This window comes from Mastomys coucha, unplaced genomic scaffold, assembly GCF_008632895.1.
Source record: "Mastomys coucha isolate ucsf_1 unplaced genomic scaffold, UCSF_Mcou_1 pScaffold5, whole genome shotgun sequence".
NCBI lineage: Eukaryota > Metazoa > Chordata > Mammalia > Rodentia > Muridae > Mastomys > Mastomys coucha.
The window spans coordinates 73,612,518-73,634,544 of NW_022196911.1; the positions used below are offsets into that span (position 1 = coordinate 73,612,518).

The 22,027-nt window shown below is 49.7% G+C and overlaps 1 protein-coding gene across 8 annotated transcripts in view; it reads left to right on the top strand.

Moving 5' to 3' along the window:
- Sez6 (seizure related 6 homolog) overlaps window positions 1-22,027 on the top strand; it is a 49,671-nt gene that overhangs the window by 1,733 nt on the left and 25,911 nt on the right. For 5 of the 8 annotated variants that reach the window (XM_031352186.1, XM_031352184.1, XM_031352185.1 and 2 more), the window contains exon 2: window positions 21,054-21,722. In XM_031352186.1, coding sequence (XP_031208046.1) covers window positions 21,054-21,722 — 669 coding nt within the window. The other 3 variants (XM_031352190.1, XM_031352192.1, XM_031352189.1) reach the window with 3 other exon arrangements.

Genomic DNA, 22,027 nt, shown 5'->3' on the forward strand with positions numbered 1-22,027 from the left:
GAGGGAGGGAGAGAGAGGATTGTAACCTTCAGGCTCCATTCTCCTAGGCCGGAGAGTTTGGAGGTCAGAACAGCCAGACTAGGGCCGCTTGGGGCTGGACTAGTACCTAGCTGCTGTTCTCCTGCCCTGGTGGCGAAGGTGCACATCTTTGAACCTCTAGCTCTACCCACAAGTAGACCACGTCTTTGCCCAGCCCACCTGGCTGCCCACACTGGCTCCTCCTAAGACTAGGAAAACTTAGAATTCTATATTCACCTTGCTGGGAGGAAGAAGAATTTCATAAGCCCACTCCAGGGATAAGAAAGGATGAAGAGAAACCCATCTTCTGGGCAAGAAATTTAAGGCTATCTCTCTGCATTCGGGACCTGAATGGGTATGGCCACATCCTAGCTCCGTCCTGGGGACAGGGTCTGTGTGTGTTCTTGCTGAGTGTGTGATCTGGATTCCTCAGGTCTCAGGACGTCTGCAGTTCAGCTCTGAGTGTTGGGTGACAATTCATCAGTTAAGCCACTAGTGTGCGGGTGTAGTCTCTGCCAACCAGCTCCTTGCAGGTTGAAGAGAGACCATAGGTCTCCAAGAAGAAAGCTGGTATGGCTGAGAGTCCAGCCCAGATTGGAGGTGTGGAGGTTTATGTTGGGAGGAATTTACCCACCCTGGCCAGAAGTCTGTGGTCCCAGCCAGTGTCCTTCTGTGATTCATTAGATTCTCCAGTGCCATGGGGTTGTTCTACTGTGTGCTTTGTAGGTAGAAGGAGAGGATTTAGAAGCAGTGGCTAACCTGGCATGTGAGAAAGCCTGGACCCAGAGCTGGGTGGCTAGGAGGCCCCCCACCTATTTAACATAGATGGGAGGTTCATCATTAGGGTTCTGAGCCCTCTCATTTTGGAGGTAGCTCACTTGGCCCTCGGGGGTTCCTGGAGACTTTAGTAAAGGAGGGATTTGTGGAGTAAAGACCTTTGGCTGCAAGTTTTTCCGCTGGAGGATGCATCTCTGCAGCCTGGCAGCCTGGGAGACCTCAGAGCTCTGCTCACAAGAGGGACTCAACCCACAGGCAGTCAGCCACAGTCTAAACCTTCAACCTTCAGTGGTCCAAGGAAGGAAGAGGCTCTGAAAACCAAAGAGATAGATGGATAACGCTCTGCCCCACAGGCTCAAGCCCCTAAAGAGATAGATGGATAATGCTCTGCCCCACAGGCTCAAGCCCCTAGTTCTTTTGTAGCCTCTTAGATGTAATTGGTTCCAGGTATGACAGGCATTACATACTAGGGGCATCCTCCCAGACCACAGGAAATGCTAGGGAAGTCTTGTCACAGTGGGGGAGAAGACAGTTCAACGGGAGCTGTGTCTGCCTAGGCCTGTTGTGTCAGTTTAATGATTTTTAATGAGCAATTACCTTTAGTCATTCTCTTAATTTCTGAATATCAATAAAGTTAATTAAACTCTGCATGTGTGAATGTAGCCTGGGGAGATTGTGAAGGTAAAAGCAGCCAACACTGGGGTGGGATTAGGTCGCCAGGTATAGAAGGGGCCCCCATAGTTATGCGACCTTGGATCCAGGGCTCCATCTCTCTAAGCTCTCTTGAGAGTGTGGTAGAAAGAAAGATGGGGGCAGGGGCAGAAGCACCAAGCCTCAGTTGCTTATTCTGCCAGAAACTGGGGGATAAAGTGTGGGAGAAAAAAAAAAGGGAGGATTTGGCTTCCAGGATTCCCACTGCTGCAAGGGTTAACCTAGGACTGACTTAACCTAAAATGCAAATTGCTGCTTTGGGGTGGAGCTCTTGTTGGTGCTGGCTTCTGACAGCTTATTGCTCGAGCCTGGGGGCTGCTTTACCACACCCTGCTTTCTAGCCTGGTTCTTCAGGATCAGGGCTCTTACTGGGGATAAAGGCTCCTGGGAAATAGCTTGAATTCCACTTAGAGCCCTTGAGGTGGACCTGGCAGGCAGGAAACCCCTGCTGGGTTTCTGAGGAGACTGCCCAAGAAGAGCAGAGTTGGCTTCTGGCCCCTCACGGGCCTAAGCGACTCAAGCTTGGCAGGTCCTGGCGGCCATCCCAGCCTCAGCAGGGTGGAGGCTTAAAATGACTTGGGGACGCTGTGGGGCACTAATGGGGAGCAAGAAGACAATGGGATTGGGCTTAATTAGAAACTGAGCTTCCATCCACCCCGTCCCCATGCCTGCCTGAACAGAGGGACTTCTCAGAAAGACTGCCTCCTCACCCTCTCTCTCATCCAGTCCCAAGCCCTCCAGCCTCCTCCAGCCCTTCTTGTCTTCATCCCTCCTAGCTCCGGCCAAGCCCAGGAATCCTGCACTGCTACTTGGGCAGAGCTCTCAGGATTCATTATCTTACCCTCCAACCTCAGTCAGACAGAAAACAATAGACAGGGGTAACTTCAGTAAAGGATGCTCTCAGCCCAGGTGGGGAAGAGCCCAGCTGACCATGTCCTTGGCTCACAATAGACCTCACTCTCAGGAGCCATCATTGTAAGGGTGCGTGGAATTCACCTGCCTGGGGCTAAGCTCTATAAATAAGGGTCACCTAGAGGAGGAAAAGCTGCCAGCCCCAGTCCACAGCCAAGAGGTAGAAAGTAGATGCTAGGAAGTCTTCAAGGCCATTTCCAACAGGAAGCAGCATCATTCCCGAAAGATGACTAATCCAGCCAGGTCAAAGGAATCTTGGCATTAATTTTTCAGACAAGCCCAGTTCTCAACAGCTTTCGGACTCTTGATGTTCCTTCTACCTGCTTGTTGTTGTTGTTGCTGTTTCTTCTTCCTTTCGTCCAGCCCGGTTAGTGTACTTCATGCCTTTGAGGCTGGCTCGACTGGCACTTCAGTAATTGGCAGGAGGCATCTGCTCTCTGGCCTGTCCTCCAGCCTGGGTCAGAGGACTTGTCCATGCTCCCACTGTCTGTTTGGTGCCCCATCTGGTCACCAGATTGTTGGATCAGGAGCCTTTGCCTGGTTATTTGAAGCTCCTTCCAGTATCAACAACTCAGGAAAGAGAACAGTGAGCCTACCTTGCTCACTCCATATATCTTGGGTAACTCCAGAAAGCCTACTTAGGAGAAGCTTAGGGGTCAGTTGCCTGGTTAGAACAGAACAATGGCCCCCAAGCAGCTGGGACTGTGTCTTAAAGCTGAGTTTGCATAGCAAGTACACTATTTTTACATAGATTGTATGTTGGGATTTTTTTTCCCCTTTCCTAACAGTTGGCCAATTATTCTGCCTGTAAATTACAGCCTTTACTTAGACTTTTTCCTTCTACAAATTAAGCTGTCATGTCATCAGCCTTAGGTGGTTTGTGGGCAGGGCCAATGGCCAAGTCATCCCTTAGTGCCACCGCTACTGTGTCTCCAGTGACTCAGGGCTTACCTAGCACATGGCACACATCAAATGCATGTTAAGAAATCTGTAAGAATTGCATGGGTAGAAATCAGCACAGAAGAGCATGGGACCCAGCCTCTCAAATCCCCTCTCGCAGTTCATATCTGGTTGAGAGGGAAGCCCTGTATGAACTTGACAACCGAGGCTCCAGAGTGCACTCAACCATTCAAGCTTCAGAAACCACCACACAGCCTGGAGACACTAATATGGAGCTCTGAGAGCAGATATGCCCTTGAATAGAGTAAGCGGGGGCCTAAGACTAATCTAGACGGTAATGCAGATCCATGAACCTTTCTCATTCCTACAGAAAGCGAATGTTGGGGTACAGCCATTCAACCATTCAGTCCACCATTCATTTGCTCATTGCACAAACATGGTTTGAGATATTAGGAGGGGCCCAGAGAACACAGCCTTACCCACAGGGGCCAAGGCCTCACTAATCAAGTCTTTTCTATTTAATGCTCACAGTAAGAGGTCTCTATCCCCACTTTGCAGATGTGAAAAATAAGTTTGAGAGCAAGTCACTTACCCTGGGCTGTCTAGCTAGTAAATAGAAAGGGTACCCCAAAGCCTGCCCATTTTGCAAAGTCTTGCATCAGCCAGCGCTCTGTCTCCTCCAGCCTAGGGAAAGAGATAGTCTAGGGAAATAGGAACCCAGAACACCACTATTCAAATAATATAAGCAGCAGCAATAACAGCAAATGTTTATGAGGACCAAATATATGCCAGGCTCCCTAAGTGCTTGGAATACATTCACTCATTGCCCCTCGTATCATTTCCATGAAATAGAAGCTATTACCTGCCTTTCATAGACCAAGTTCAAGCTCATATTGTCTGACAGACTCAAGACGTAGATACTCCATAACTTTCTCCTATCACATTTCTGGCCTTGACAGTTGCTTCCCAGTGATACCTACTCTCAGTCTTTACTGTGGCAAGTTACAGAGACATTTTATCATACTCTATCTTTAATGGCGAAGGGCTGAAACACCTCGGCACAAACAACCTCACCAGTTGCCTTGGGTGACTTTGGCCCTTTGTGGGTGTTGATAAATGAGAGGATCAGTCCCACCTGTCTTAGCATCTTGGATTATCCCACCTCCTCAGCCTCCACCAAGGTCCAGTCCCCACATGGAAGCCCTAAACCTTCCCCAGCTTCCGTCCAACTACCTACCTGCAAGTCCCCCCAGCCGCCAGCCCTTGGAAGAGAAGATCGATGCTGCAGCTGCAGGCAGAGTGTTGTTGGCCATTGATTGTTGAGATTTCTCAGAGGGCTTGGGAGCAAACAAACCTGCCACGTCTCCAACAACAATCCCAGGCTCTGGCTGCAGAGCCTGCAGCCTTGCTGGCTGGGCATCTGGCAGGGAGAGAAGGGGTGAGGTGGGAGGTCCTAGCTGAGCCCAGCAGGAACCAGGGGCTCTGCCAGGAGATGAACAGAGACTGAGTAAGCCCGGGAGGAGGGGAGGAGATGCAGTGAGGATGCTAGATAAAGCCTAGACCCCTGTCCATGCCGTAACTGGTCCGGTCTTTACAGAATGCCATTCTGTCTTTCTGTCTGTTTCCATTTTCCTGCCTCCCCTTTCCTGATTACCCAGCAAATACGACCCATTGAGAACTCAGCCATTCACTTACACACTCATCCTCCATTCAACAATCCCTCTATTCAGCACCTATCAAAAACCGGGCTATCACACAAGCCCTGATCTTAAGAAACTTAGAGACAAACCACATCCTTAATAACTAAGATCCACTCTAGCTACCTCTATCTATACTAGAGACTTATGGGTTTTGTTGTTTTTGTTTTGTTTTGTTTTTTGTTTTTCGTTGCTGTTGGTTTGTTTTTGTTTGGTTGGTTTAGTTTATTTGCTTTTTCTCCTCTAATAGTAATTGAATGGGCTAGCTACAACAAATAGCACCTACAGGATCCAACTACCCTGGACTTCAGGGACAGATGACTCCTGATCAGGATACTGATCAGGATACTTCTATACCTCAGTTTCTCACTTGTAGCAGGAAACCACCATCTCATTCTGTGAAGGCCTAGAAAGTCTCTGAGGTCCCCAGGCCAAGTCATGATGAAATGAAAGTTTCATCTCTACTAGGTCTGCATATCCCTGTAACTTTCCACACGCAAATATGGTACAGGGTTCCTCCTGCTTGTCACCAAACCAAATACATTGCATAATCCAAGTAGAGGGTATCCACCCACAAAGTGCGTTCCCAAGAGCTTAATCAGAATTGTCCTACCCTGGTATTAACCTCATCATGTCCCTCAGAGGCCCCTTCACCCCTTTACCCACTCTCCAAAAGCTCTTCTCTTTACAATCAAGCCCCTCCCTCCCATCAGGCAGAATTTAGGGAAGCTCAGTAGGAAAGCCCCAAACCATTGAGCATCCCTACATCTTATCTACAGGCTGTTTTCCTTCTGCTCGCTGCATCCTCAGCCCAGATTCATTTGCACTGCTCCCCTCTCAGCCTCTTCCTGCCCCCTCCTTCCTCCCAGCTTTTGGGCCAGCGATCACCAGCTTCTTTGTCCCCCAAGCGGCCACCTGCTGAGTGTCTGGCCAGGGTCCCACAAGCCAGCAGGTGCCTAGGGAGTCTCTGAAGCCTAGGCAGAGGGGATTCAAGCAGTGTGGAGAGACACACTGCATATCAGGAAAAATTCCCAACAGCACAGAACTAATCAGAAAGCCAGGAATCCCCCCACCCTCTCTTTAAACTCTGTGCTGGCTCTTGGTGTCTATGTGACCTTGGATGAATCATGTCACTTCACTGTGCCAGTAGGAATTCATGGCACCAGATTCTATCCCACCTCTTTTGTAGACAGCATAGAAAATAGAAGGAAATCAGCTAGGGTAGAGACTAAGAAAAGGCTAGTTTTACTTGAGGAGAGGGTCCTCCAATAGCTGGAGAGATGCAGGGTGCTAAGAGGGGGCCACTTTGTCAGGCAGTCACTGGAGGGCCTGGACCCAATGACCTAAGAAGCCAGGCCAGGGCTGAGCTCTCAAGTCAGGGGTGAGCATCAGCTCAAGGTCTGCAACATGAGACCAAGTGGCAGAAGGACAGCCTGGGTTCACGGACCTTCTAAGGGTCTCCACCTGGCACACTGTTCTGCCGACATAGTCGTACAAATTATTTATATCCAGGAGATGCTGGTGATTTGAAACATCTGGTCCAACAGCTGGCAGTCTCCCTCCCATCAGGGCACCCTATTTTGTGGATGGCTAAAGAAACTGGAGGAAAGTCACAATTTGGGGCTCAAAGTACCCCTGATATCTCCAGCCAAAAGTGTAAAGGGGGGGAGGGTCTCCAGTAAGGCATGAGAAAAGTAATGTGCGGGCACATTTATTTACCTGGTTGCTTTCTCCTTCCTCCTGCATGGCCCACACAGAACCTGTCTTATAGCAGAGCCCTATTCTATACTGCTTAGTCTAGTCTCCTATCTCTCCATCCCACTGTGCTTGATCACAGGTCTGGGTGGTGCTCAGGAGGCCTCTGACTGCTGGCTGGTGTCTGAAGTCTTAGCCCTGCTGTACCTCATACTGACTGTGGCACTCCCTTGGCCTTTCCTGTCCTGGGCTTCAAGCAACAGAAACAGGAAAAGACAGGGGAAGAAAGTTTAGCTCTCTCAATTCAAGTTGTTCCTCCACCCAGCTCAGCAGAGACCTTGGAGGCCAAAGCAAAGACGAGGTGGTTAGGAGGTGGGTGTGAGAGGTTGGGTCTGCATAGATGGCTCAGCAGTTGGGAGCACCAACTGCTTTTCCAGAGGTCCTGAGTTCAATTCCCAGCAACCACATGGTGGCTTATAACCATCTGTAATGGAATCTGATGCCCTCTTCTGGGGTGTGTCTAAAGACAGCTACAGCTACAGTGTACTCATAAAGAAAATAAATGTTTAAAAAAATAAAAGATTCTGGAGGGGGAAAGCAGCCTAGACATGCAGGGAGCTTTGGCTGTGCATGCCTGCCTCACTTGTCTACCCATCCCTGGGTGTCAGATCCATCCCTGGGTGCATCTGTCAGGGCCCTCTGTGCATCCTGGGGCAGTGGCCTATGGAATAAATACATCAGACCTCAGCTCAGGCTGCTGTCCCCACTCCCATCAGGCCACTCCATTCTCTTTCTCCCCAATCCTGGGCTCCACTGACCCCTCAAGGAAGATCAGAGATGCTGCTATTTTTAGCAACTCCGCGCCTCTCCTCTCCCCTGCTGAAGGTTTCTGTGGAAGTGGAGAGGGCAAGTCTTGAGAATCTCACAGTCTGAGATACTCAGAAGTTGAGACCCCCTTCCCTCAGTTGCAAAAAAACATGGTGGCAAAGATAGCCTGGGCTAGTGTGGCAGGAGGCAGGTAAACCTCCCTACCTGCTGAAGGGAGTTCCTGGGGCTACTTCTGCTCCCTCACCTCACCAAGCCCCCAAAGGCAGAGCTTAACTCTCCAGGGACTCGTCCCTAGGTCATTTGGAAGTAAGGTAGAGCTGCTGGCATCCCCCACAGGAGCTGGGAGGGCCAGAGAGATGCTGAAGGGTCAAGAGGCAGAGAGAAGGGAGGCATGCCAGTGAAGCCACCCATCCCGGGGCCTCTAATATCATTCTTGCACTTCCTAGAGGGATTTCAGGCCCATGCTGAGGCTCAACTCTTCCCAAAGGCCACTATCACGTCATTACCTCCAGACCCAGCAGGAAGAACCACTCACCCCCATAGATATTTCCATTGGCCCTGGAAACTAGTCTCGGCTGGGAAAGCACAGAGCAAAGTGGTTTCAGGAGCTAGACCAATGGACCAAAAAGAGAGGTAGCCCCAGCTCCCTCAGAGAGAGGCCTACTTCTAGGTACAGCCTGTCTTTGCTCTCAGGGGCCTTTTGTTTCTGCATCTGTTCTCTGCCTTTCCCTCAGACTCCTATGCCTGCCTTCCAGGTACACTGTCTCCCACAGGTCAGCTCTCTAACCAAGCTTTCTCACCTGTAGGATTGGAGTCATCAGATAGTGCAAACAAACAGTGAGTGACCCAGAGCTGGAAGACAGCAGGTGGTCAGGAGGGCTCTCAGGGTCCTCCAAAGCCACCTGAGCCCCCCCCCCACATGCATGCACACATGTGCACAAACATGCCACAGTTCCACACACATAGGCATGCACACCCACTCACTCACATATACACAATGCACAAGCATGCATGCTCGTAACATGTACACACAGAAAATATGCATATGCACACATATACGTTCTCACACCCAATGCTCAGCAAATATGGACCAAGAGTTAGAGATAAGGAAATGGGCTTCAGAGCATACAGGAGAGTGACAAATAACAGCATAATATAATAACCCACTGTGCCCACCAGGAGGCTTTATCAACTCCTAGAGTTGGGCACCCATAATAGAGAAGTTGTAATTGCCCCCTCCCACCTAAAGACTTCTTAAGAAATCAAAAACCACAGGGCCGTGGTGGCGCACGTCTTTAATCCCAGCACTTGGAAGGCAGAGGCAGGTGGATTTCTGAGTTCGAGGCCAGCCTGGTCTACAGAGTGAGTTCCAGGACAGCCAGGGCTACACAGAGAAACCCTATCTCAAAAGAAAAAAAGAAAGAAAGAAAGAAAGAAAGAAAGAAAGAAAGAAAGAAAGAAAGAAAGAAAGAAAGAGAGAGGGAGAGAGAAAGAAAAGGAAAGAAATCAAGAACCAAGTGCTAAGGAAAAAACCAGAGAGGCCCAGGGAGGGCAGGTCAAGCTGAAGGCCGTACACTAAATCAGCGTGGTAGAGGCAGAGCTACCCTGGAGTCAGGGCTCTGATAAGGCCTCCACAGCTCAGAGCATAGAGTCTAATGACCTCCAGAGAAAGGAGTAGCTAGAGCCCAGCTCAAGCATGGAGAACCAGGGAATCCTGGGGTTCCGAGCATGGGACCTTCTTCCTCAACTGCAGTTCCTGAATAGGTATTTCCCAGAAGCATCAGAGAGCAAAGGTGACTGGTTAGGGAGGTGATTTTGGCCCTTATGCATGAGGTAAGTCCTTTCATTAGCATCAGAGCCGAGTTCCCCGAGGTGAACAGAAGTGCTGGGAATGGCCTCAGGAGTTGGCCTTTGAACACTGGGGTAGGGGCTAGGGCAGCAGCCCAGAGGTTCTGATCTGGGACCCAGGAAGGTAGTTGCTCTCCAGCCCTGTCACCTTGTGGCTCTGCTTTGCTATGCTTGTGGCCGTAAGGGATTATCTATGGTTGATGTCTAGAGTCGGGGAGTGGCCAGAGATGGAGAGAATGGCTGTTTCTCTCTTGGTCACCCCCTGTTTCCGAGCTTTGCCTCTGAGCTGGCTGAGATGGTCCAGCTCCTGGCTCCAGGGAGAACACAGTTCCTGGCTCTGCAGACTTCCTGTCCCAGCTGACATTTCCAAGGTTTGCCATTCAGAGAAATACGGTCTTTGCTGCTGATGGTTTGGTAATGACTGGGCTGGCTCAGGAGGCCTGTGACTTGCTCATCCAGCTCAGGGCCATGCGATTCTGCCCCTCTGCTCTTACCTCTGCCAGAGATAGCTCCTCTGTCTCCTGCCTAACATCCTAGACAGAAAAAGGGGCTTGGGGTAGCAGATGGACGGAGGAGCTGATGAATAGAAATCCCAGCATGAGTAAAGGAACCCTAGTCTCAGTTCCTACCTAGATCCTGCCTTGTTAACTGTAGCCCAGTCAAATGAAGGATAGATTAGACTGGCAAGGGTAAGAAGGGAGCTCCTCCCACTGCTTCCGTACTGTCCCAGGGGGCGGAGCCAACTCAACAGCCCCTACTTCTCAGGGCAGTGCTCTAAGGCCCCAGCCCCAGGAATCACTCACTAGTGGGCAGGCAGGGCTCTGGCCTCCAGGTCCCCAGGGCCAGCAGGCAGACAGGAGGGGGGAACACAAGGCCGCAGGGGAAGGTGTAGAACGCAGCAGGTGACGCTGTAGCTGAGGCCTCATTAATCACCTCTCCAGCCCCCAGCTCTGCAGTGGCGAGACCATATTAGATTTTAAATTGGAAAGCAGAGAATGTGGCAGTTAGCAGGGAGCTCCTTCCACCCTGGGCCCCTGATCACAGCCTCACAGGAGGAAAGGAACAGTGGAGTGAAAAGGCCTAGCCTGGCTGTAGCCCAGAGCAGTGTTCCTTCCCTCCCCACCTCCCTCCCACCTCAGAACCTGGGGGGCTGTAAGACAAACAGCTCTGGGAAAGGCCAGACTAGAGTCCGAGGAGGGGACAGTTAAAATAAGGGGCCACAGCAGCCTTTGTGGGAACAGTATCCCCTTCTGCTATGTCTAGGGTCTTTTGGGGCTTAAGGTTCTAGGGTGTATTATTCATAAACAAGGACAAATAGAAATGACTAGTGGCCTGTGTGTGTATTTGTACTTAAACACATACATATACATACATATATACATACACACACATAACACGCCACACACACCACACACACATATACACACATACTCACACATACACACACCACACACAGATTTACACACACCACACACACATACTCACACACACACACACACCACATGCATACTCACACACATATACACACATACACACATATACACACATACTCACATACACACACACACCATACACATACATACCCACACACACACACATACAAACACACCCCACACACATACTCACACACATACACATATATACATACATGCATATATACATACATACACATACCACACACACACACACACATACTCAAACACATACTCTCTCACACACACACATACACAATACACCACACACAATACATATACTCTCTCTCACACGCATATGCACTCACACATATACATACACATACACACACACCACCAACACTACCAGATGGCCATATGTCTATTCCTCATGCACATGTGCCAGCAACAGAGCAGCCACCAGGGCAGCAGCAGCATTGATCCCAAGCTACAAAACAGGCTGATCCTTGATGGCCATTCTCCCTTCAGAAGAAGTAGGGTAGTCCATCCACATTGCCCCTCAGCCACAGATTCTTCACAAGGAAAATGTAAAATACCAAATCCAAGCACAAAGAGTAGTCGGCAGTTCTGGAGGGGAGATGGCTCTTGTAGAGATTTGTGACTGGCTCACAGGGATGCCTTGGTAACTATGAGTGCCCAGCCCTAGCCCTGCAGCTGGGCAGCTGCTCCAGGATTGCCCCGAGATACTCTGCCCTCTGCTGCTGACTGGTCAGTGAGGGAGGAAAGAAAAGCAGACTAGGTGTTCCCACGAGACATATACCTGCCTGGGCCCATCTTGGTTGGATCACAGGGAGGCCAAGTGTTCCTCTCATAAAGTCAAAATCCTCTTAAAATGCCTCTGCTGTAGCCCTCACAATTGCCCACTGAGAACCTAACGACCTGGGGCCCGAGAGGTGGCTCAGTGTTCAACTTAACAGAGGACTCAGGTTCAGGGCCCAGCACCCACACGGTGGCTCACAACCATCTGTCGCTCTAGTCATAGGGGATCTGATGCCCTCCTCCAGACAATGAGAACACTAGGCAGGCAGATGGTATACACACATGCATGCAGACAAAATACTCATATGTATAAAATAAGGTAAATAAATCTTAAAAACAAACAAACAAAAAAAGGCATCCAACAACCTACAGAATACTTGGCCACAGCTGGGAAGCAAATATCATTAGAAAAAAGAGGGGTGATAGGCCCAGCCCCCCTGCGGCCTTCATGGAAGCCTTCGAGTTCTTTACTATCTTACCTTAGTTCTTTGGCCTCTCCAATATTAACTCTCCCAGGATCCTCACCTAAGGTTTTTCCTTCCTGAGGGGTAGTGAATATTGTTGGAGATGGAGGCCAGGCTACCCATCTTACATTTTTTTTTTCATTGTGCATAGTAGTCCCTAACATGAAGTTAAGTTAAAATACACTACCGCATCCTTACTAGCTCCATTTAGAATGCTCCACAGCCTCACATGATGATGGTTACCTTGTTTTCAACCATTTGCAATGCTAGGGCTCAAAGCCAGACTCTGCACACTAGGCAAGCATTTTACTTCTAAGCTACATGCTTGCTCCCTGACTATCATACAGAACACAGACAAAGTATGTCCATTGCTCTTACAGAGGACTCCAGATAGGTTTCTATTACACACGTGGAAGCTAACAATTGCCTATTATTCCAGGTATAGGGGGATCTGATGCCCTCTTCTGGGCTCTGTGAGCCTTACAATCATGGGGTGCACATAGGTACACACAGGCAAACAGGTATATACAAAATTTAAATAAATATTTTTAAAATCTTTAAAACATCTTCATTACTGAAAAAAAATATTGCAAAAAGTGCTTCTCGAAGGCTAGACAACCAAAGCCAAACTGATAAACCTGGGAACTGGGTTTCCCTGTGCCTCTTCCATCAACTGTCCAATGGGGTGCTAAAGATCCTGTCTGATAGAACTCTGTGATGTTCAGTGAGCTGACGCTGGTAAAATACTTGGGATGTCACTGGGCATGTGGTAAATGCTAGATAAACAGTACCCTGGGACATTTCCACACACTAAGCCCTTCATGACTCCCTGTGGTCTGGTCTGTGAGAGCAGACAGCACCCATACACTCTTCTCTGTTTTATTAATGGTATGTGCAGGCTTGGTTTGGAGAATGAGTGTGGTCAGCAACACCAGGCCTCATTCATAAGGGGCAAGACCACAATGGAATGAACCAACTCCTGGTTTGTGCCCCAACTTCCCTCGATGATCCCGCGACCTGACAGTAAGACTCCAACCTGGAGATGCCAAAGAATGTCCGTAGAGGCTCCTGGTCACTTGGAAGCGATGAGTGCTCTGTCCCCAGAGGTATGGCCATGGATAGTAGACACCAGAGGGCTCCCTCTTTGGAACAGGTGGGACAGGTATCTTCCTGGTGCCAACACTGGCAACCCGGCCCTACCCCTGGTTTACTGTGGAGGCCTAGACTGTTTCCTCCAGGGCAAATGAAGGAGGTGTGAGGTGCTCACAGAGGGGACAAGAACTGGAGGACTGGTGACCAGCCACTTCTCCAGTCAGAATCTGGCTGTGAGGTGGTATCCTTGCTCAGTGTTATTGGTGGTGGTGGTGGTGGTGGTTTGGTTTGGTTTGGTTTGGTTAGGTTAGGTTTTTCAAGACAGGGTTTCTTTGTGTAGCCCTGGCTGTCCTAGAATTAGCTCTGTAGACCAGGCTGGCATAGATCCATGTGAGTTGCTGGGTCTCCTATCTCCCCACCAGTCTGGATGCTGATGTACTGGGACATCTGTGTGTGAAATCCTGTAGCTTGTGGTGATGAGAGAGGCTTGGTGGCGTCCTGGAGGGGCAGCATTTTGAGGTGGGCCCAGAAAATGCGATTTTCATAGTCAGGACAGGTACAGGTGGGACAGGACCAACTCACATAGATCCGCCTGCTTCTGTTTCCCAAGTGCTGACATTTAAAGCATGTCTGGCTCCTGCTCATACTCAAAGGCTGGACTTTACTGGACCAACAGAGGCCGAGCAGGAAAGAGGATGGTGATGGAAAGGTTAGTCGCAGGGATGAGGGACCTGCTAGCCTCTGCAGACACTCGCCATCACTTGCCAAGGGCAGCTTCCCAGCTTTTCCCTGCTGGACCCGCCGCTGCCCACCTATGCTGCCTGAGAGCCAGGCTTTGGGGAGCAAGGTGAATCCTGACTGTGTAGACAAACAGACCTATGCTTAGGAACTGTGCCCTGAGACTACCCTTCACTAAGCCTAACACCAGGAACCAACATTTATAGGCAGAGCTATGTGGGGAGAGAGAAACCTATTGCTGTATCCTTGCCACAGTGCAAGCTCAGGACCCATCAAGAAGTATCCCAGGAGGTTAGCGGACAGCCAGACAGGAATGACCACCCAGAGAGGAGACAGGAATTGGACCTGGAAGTATAAAAAGGAATCCACACAAAATGTAGATAGAGACAACACAGCAGGAGGGTGAATTATATGAACAAATGGGATATTAGGGAAGGCACCTGTCCTGACTATGAAAATCTCATTTTCTGTGCCCACCTCAAAATGCTGCCCCTCCAGGACGCCACCAAGCCTCTCTCATCACCACAAGCTACAGGATTTCCCCACACAGATGCCCTCGTACATCAGCATCCAGACTGGTGGGGAGATAGGAGACCCAGCACGAGCAGCAAACAGTTCTAAGCTGTGGGTTCTAATCCCAGGTCTCTGTGTGATCATGAATGAATTACTTAGCCACTCTGGGCCCCCAGAGTGTCCGTCTTTTGGGATAATGACACAAACTTCCCTGGGTTGATGGGTGCTGAGAGTATAGTCCTCCTATAGCAAGCAGGAAGGCGGTGGATAGCAGCTATTACCAATCCCAGCTGTTGGCCCTAGACCACAACAAGAAGTGTGTGTCCATTCTGGCTCTTGTATATAGCCTTTAGAGAACCTTGGAAAACCACATCCCATCTCTGGGCCTCAGTTTCCTCATATATAGTAGGAGGGTGATATTGTCTTTTCTTGTGGGTACAAGCAGACACACACCATTGAGCCCACTGAAAGGCTGGGTACTATAGCGGGTGAGTCTGGAATCAGAAGCTTCTAGAATGAGACTGTAGGCCCTGCCAACTTCTAAGAGGCATAGCTGGACCACTGCTCTGTCGGTATGGTGATCACACTCAGGCCCAGGGGCACCTACACTCTCTAACACACAGGGCCCCCTTTACTCCCTAAGATCTTCTCTAGGATAATAGGGGTCTGCAGAGCCAGGCCCTCACTAATCCCCTATTAAAACTTGAAAGGGGCCGGGAAACCTCCAGAATAAACTCATTAATTTTTATGGGATAATAAATGGATCCCATTAAATTCTCATTCTTCCAATGCCAGACCAGCTTAACCTTTAGAACCTAGAGGAGTGGACTCCCTGCCCACCACATCCCCCAGGCTCTTCTGGACCCCTGTGTTGTCATGCTCTCTCCTCCAGCCTGAGAATTGGTTCTACCCTATGGTGAGAGAGTCCATCTGAACTTGTCCCAGAACCAGAGAGTCTCTCCCCATACTGAACATAAGCATCTTAGGCCTTCTGCCTCTGAGACATGACTCCTGGAGGTGGCTGGGGCCTGCCTATACTGGGTTTTGAAGAACCAACCCCACCTTTGTAGAAAATGGGATTGGGGCTGGCAGGTGGAAGCTGTGTCTGTCAGGAGAGTCCTCCGCCCGGAACTCAACGTCTTCCCTTCATAGCTGGGGAGACAGTTCGCGTGATAGCGAAGTGGTTTTGGAATTAGAACCTAAACCTTGCGGTCCAGAAAGACCTAAAGATGTGACTGACGATGCTGAGAGGAAGCGCTGGGGCTGCACTATTGTCTGGGACGGCAAATCCTCTAAGAGATACTGCTTGACGCCTCCAGCTTCACTGCTCACCAGCCTTCTAGTCCGAAGTCTCAGTTTACACCTCTGTAAGACCAGAAGACTTAGCTAGCAGGGGGTGGAAAGGGCTCCACCCTGAACCAGACCTGACAGGTATGGGACCAACGGGCCTCCTTTGTAGTACCCCCACCACTCTTGATGGAGGGAGGGGGAGGGGGCGGGGCGGCTGCAAAACCGGAGCAGGGAACTGCCAGGCTGGGGCTCAGGGGTGGGACTTCTATTCCTAAGAGGGGCCAGGAGGCGGAGCGGGAGAGAATCCACTGGGGAGGCATCCTGAATGGCTCATTAGTGCCGATGAAAGCCTTTTTTCATTTCGTCTAAATACTTTAAACAGGGCTCCCTCCGACGTCTATTTGCATAGCTTAAGAGCTAATGCGGGGGGAGGGCCTATGCTGCAGTGCCCAGGGCTAGGGGTTGCCGGAAAGCTCTTTGGCTACAGGGGACTAACGAAGCCTCACCCAGGTTAGACTTGCAGCCCCAGCTCCTTGGAGCTCTGCAGGGAGCGGCGGGAATTCTTCCCTGAGTCCGGGCACCAGGTGAATTGACTAAGTGTGGGTCATAGAGGTGGATCTGGTTGTACCCGCAGCTTTGTCCCCAGGAACGAGAACAAGGCTTAGAGGTGACTACCCTCTTTGTGGGTGATGAGGAACTATGCTTTCTTTGTGGATGGCGTGCCTCATGGCAATACTCATTGTCATCCAATAGGAACTGTGGTTTTCCAGAGAGGAGAGACCTCAATTTTAGCTAAATCCTTTCTATCCTAGTGGACTGCCTCTCTGTTACTGCTCACTCTGCCTCCAGGACATTGGTATCTAGAGTCCTTTTTTTTTCTTTTTCCTCCTCCTCCTCCTCTTCCTTCATCTCCTCCTTTTGTTTTGTTTTGTTTTGTTTTGTTTTGTTTTGTTTTGTTTAAGACAAGGTTTCCTTGTCCGGAACTGTTGTGGAACAGCTCTGTAGACCAGGCTGGCCTCTAACTCACAGAGACACTTCCTGACCTGACTACTGGGACTAAAGGTGTGAGCCACCACCACCCAGTCTCTCTCTTCTTTTCTTTCTCTCTTGTCTCTATTTACTTTCTTTCTTTAGACTGGTCTCACCACGTAGCTCTGACTGTCCTGGAATCCGTAGACAGGCTGGCCTGAAACTCACAAGAGATCTGACTGCCTCTGCCTCCCCTGTGCTGGGATTAAAGGTGTGTAAAAACCTGCCCCAGGCAGACAATACTGGAACAGGTCTGTGTGCCTGAACTCTAGTACTATTGAGTAAAGTTGGGTTCCAGGCTGATGTGCTTTAGGGATGGAGTAAGGGCTCTCTCGGTTCCTCCCAAGGGCCAGGATCACTTCCAACCTGCAGAGACCTTGAATGGATCCATTCCTCCCTGTTCACTTACACCTTCTTCAGAGGGCTGCTGGGAGCTCCATCCCTCCCTGCAAGGTCTGGAATGGGGGGTTGGGGGGGGGCTGGCCTGTTGCTCTTTGTCTCCAATCCTTCCCACAGCCATTTTGAAAGCCATTCTCCCAGCCTTCTCAGAGCTGACAAAATTCTGTATGAACTGAAAGTGGAACCAGCATCCGCTGACCTTTTCTTAGCAGTTAAGGATCTAGGGAGTCTAGTGGGCCACAAGCAGAGTGTGCGTCAGCTCTTCAGTGACGTGGTTAAATGAGTGAACACAATCAATAGTGAGCTAGCTAGTCACAGATCGACTCTCTGCTCCAGCACTGGGCAGGTCTTTCCCTCGCCCGGCTGTAAGTTTTATGTAACACAGGAGAAAGATTCCCTCTGTCACCAAGTTGCTGTCAATTAAATAATGCAAGCTTGCTGGGGTGCTGTCACTTGTCTGCAATCCTGGCACTTGGTGGTAGAGGCAAGAGGATCCATAAGCTTATGGCCACCCATGACCATGTGGCAAGTACAGGTCCAGCCTGGGCTACATAGGGTCTTGAAAAACAAACAAGCAAATGAAAAAGCAAAACAAAACAACAAGAAAAATATCTAGCCCTTGGAAAGGTTAACACAGGAGGACTGAATGCTTAAGGTCATCTTGGGCTACATAGCAAGATTTAATAATAACAATAGTAATAATAATAATAATTATAATAATAATAGAAGGATCTCAGAGGGAACTGGCTTGGCAGTCTGGTCCCTCAGCACCTTCTTCTGTTGGTCCCTATATCACGCTCTGCCCTTGAGTCAGCCCGTTGGAAGAGAAGCCCCTGACCTCACCACCACAACCCTTGGGACCCCAATGACATGCCACAGACCCTCAGGCCTCCAACAGTCAACTAGGGTATCTGGAGATGCCTCCTGCAGATGTGGCTTATCTCCCAGAGATTATCTTACCCTCCCTGACTGTGGGTGGCTCCCGCAGGGAACAAGTGGCAGCCGAGTTGGGAATCAATTTGCTCGTTTGATATGCTATCTCGATCTCATTTAACCAAGTGCTCGGTCCCCCTAGATAACACAATCAGCTCAATCGACAGTGACGGGAGGTGCCCATTAGCTCCACTCCACTGCCCAGCACCCACCTGACTGCTGGCAGGAGAACGGTGCCAGCTCTGGTCACTCCCTGAGGCAGAGGCTCTCTGTGTGCTCTCTCTCTCGCGCTCTCTCTCTCTCTCTCTCTGTCTCTCTCTCTCTCTCCCCACAGGTTCCCACCCTGAGAGTCACAGGACACACCTCTTGATAGGCATCCCTGGAGAATGGACTTGGAACAATAGAGTTCCAGGGGTTCCAGCCTGTGTGTCACAATAAGAATAGTCACTGCTTACCTGGCAAAGACAGAATGACATCTGGAGAGGGTGCAAGGAGGGAGAGAAAGTAGCCTTGTCCTGGCATGTCACAGGTTCTACCTCACCACCCCTCCCCCTTGAGCGCCATGTCACTGATTTAGATGAAAGACACCCAGCGTTGTCTGACCATCTGCTCTGGGGGATATGAGCCTGGCTGGGTATCTAGTTTGGACACTGTGATGTCAGTGTTTGGCACAAATGCCAGGGCACAGATGGGCTACTTTAGTGGGCATCTCAGGACGTAGCAATTGGTCCAGGTTTTCAAGGCTTTGAATTGCTTGGGTCTCATGACCCAGAAGAGTGGAGAGCCCTCCAACCTAAACCTGCCTTTCCCACCCCAATTTTCTCCCTCCTCCCATTTGTCTGACACATCAGAGCTGTGATGGTCTCCTGAACAGAATGTAGCCCATCTGCCACTTCTTCATGCCTGCCAATCCATGGAGTGGGTGTGAGCCCGTGGACAGACAGCCCCACCAGCTGATGTGTAGTGGAACCGGCCTCCTTGCAAACTCTGCTAGCTCACCCCAGGTGGATTTTCTTTCCAGATCTTCATGGCAGCCATTTTGAGAGCCATAGAGAATGAGGACTATCCCCCAACCCAAGCCTTCTCAGAGTTGACAAGATTCTGTATGACTGACTATGGAGCCAGCATCCACTGACCTTTTCTTGGCAGTTAAGAATCTAGGGAGTCTAGTGGGCCCCAAGCAGAGAGTGAGTCATCCCTTCAGTGATGTGGTTAAAGGAGTGAACATAATCAATAGCAGAGCAATCTACACTGCTGGCCAGAGACAGGAAGGAAGTCTCATTTTCTGTAACATGATTGGTTGGCAATGGCTGCCTGGATAACTGTTGAGAAGGATTCTTAAGCCTCATGTGACTTTAGCAAGAAATTATCAAAATGCATGAGGGATCTATGCTATGAATGGATGGGTGGCAGCTCACTCTACCCCTGTTTAAGACCCTGTGTAGTATCCTAAGAAAGCTAAAAGAAGGCATGGTCTTGCATGGGTATATGCCTGTTATCACACTAAGGAGGTAGAGGATTGTGAGTTCCAGGCCAGTCTGAAGCCTATGGAGTGAGACTGTGTCTCAGAATAAAAGAAAGGGGGAAGATAACGAAACATGTCAAATGGGAAAAGGATGTAAGACTGAAGCTCCATTTTACAGACAAGAAAACTAAGGTTTAAAGGATGTAGGCACTTTGACCAGACCACATAGCCCCAGAGAAATGGATCCGAGTGGATCTGAAGCCATACCTGCTTCAGAACTTGACTCTACTGCTCTAGAAAGACCATAAAAGTCAAGTCAGGGAAGTCAGGTGATACATGCCCTTCAGCCCAGCCAGCACCTGAGAGGCAGAGCAGGAGGATCTCTGTGAGTAAGGGGGCAGCCTGGTCTACATAGCAAAGTCCAGGATAGCCAGGGCTACATAGGGAATCCCTGGTTTGTTTGTTTTTGTTTTTCTTTGTTTGTTTATTTTTGTTTTGTTTTAATCAGGAAAGAAGAGGAGAGAAATCATTTTCGGAGAGGGTAGCGAACTGGGATTTCATGGGAACTGAGCAAAGAAGCCAAGCATGAGAAAATCTAAAATAAAATTCCAAATATGTAATAAGTTTCCTGAAACTAATGACCAGTAGTTTCACTGGGAACAGGACATGAATTTGAATGTCTTGTAATTTCAGCTAGAAAAGTCACTGTTGTGAGAGACATTACTCTTGTTAAAATCCTTGTCTCTCCCACTTACACAGGGTATTAGACTCTGAACAGGGCACTTCCTTCTTATTTTCTTTTTTTATCTTTTCTCCTGAGAAAGGGTCTCTATGTAGCCCTGGCTATCCTACTCATTATAGAGATCAGGTTTGCCCAAAACCCTTTGCCTCCTACAGGCTGGATCCAAAGGTGCTGCCACACCTAGCTTTTCTTTTCTTCTGAGACAGCATCCCATGTACTGCTGGCATCAAACTCACTATGTAGTTGAAGCTAACCTTGAATTTCTGATCTTTCTACTGTGTTCTTAGTTTACACAGAGCTGAGATAGAACCCAGCCCCTCATGCGTGTTAGGCAAGCATTCTACAAGCCGAGTTACACCTCAGCCCTTGCATTTGCATTTCACGACCCATCTCCTCATTAGTAAAATAAGGTCTTTGAGGTACATTAGAAATGGCAAATGTGTATTTGTCAGGTCACGGCTTCCTAGCATTCTATGTTGAAGAGGATCCTGGAGCTGAGTCTGGAAACAGCAGGAAATAGTGCAATGATCGATTTGTAATGTCTGTCTTGGTTGGTGGAGGAGAAAGGATAGCTCATGTGCCATCTTTGAAGTATGTGATGTCACCTTGCTTCCAGCTCTAAAATTTTATAGCTCCATGATTCTCAACAATGAGCACACTCTCCAAGGCTCTCTGTCAAAAGCAAGATGGATCTCCTCCTGCCTGCGCTGGGTGGGATACTGTTCACTGTGGCATAGCAGGAGAGCCTCTGATCATTCATTATTATTTCAGGACTCTCCTCAGAGGCTCCGATCACAGGGGAAGGTCAAGCCATGGGCATCAGGGAGATGGATGGGGAGCTGACCGCAGCCCCTACACCTGAGCAGTCAGACCGAGGCGTCCACTTCGTCACCACAGCCCCTACCCTGAAGCTGCTCAACCACCACCCACTTCTGGAGGAATTTCTTCAAGAGGGGCTAGAAAGAGAGGAAGCGCCGAGGCCAGCACTGCCCTTCCAGCCAGACTCACCTACACCCTTTACTCCGAGCCCCCTTCCCCGCCTCACCAACCAAGACAACCGCCCCGTCTTTACCAGTCCGACTCCAGCCGTGGCTGCAGCACCCACCCAGCCCCACTCCAGGGAGAAACCTTGGAGCCTAGAGTCCGAGCCCCCTGAGCTTTATATCACATCTCCCCTTCCTCCAGGGCTGAGTATGGCAGTGCCCACACTGCTCCCAGAGGACAGACCCAGTACTACACCCCCTAGCCAAGTATGGACTCCAACTCAGGAGGGTCCTGGTGACATGGGCAGACCTTGGGTTCCAGAGGTCATGTCTAAGACCACAGGGCTTGGTATCGAGGGGACCAATTCCACCTCCACAGCTTCAGGGGATGACGAAGAGACCACCACCACCACCACCACCATCATTACTACTACTGTCACCACAGTTCAGTCACCAGGTCAGCTACCTGCTGGCTGGCAGGGCTGAAAGTGAGGGTGGTGGGCACATCACGATATCCTAAATGCCTCTGTTTTTGACACTATACCAACCTGCAGGACCTTTTGCAACCAAGGGTCAGCCTGTCTAAAGCGTGTGGATTGGAATCAGATAGCCCCAAGTTCACGTTCTGATTCTTCCAACTGTAACACAGCCCTAGGGGTTTTAGTCAGCCTCTCTGAGCCTTAAGTGCAAAGCAGTGATCAGAAACCCTGGGGCTGGAGAGATGGCTTAGCAGTTAAGAATACTTGCTGCTCTTGCAGAGAG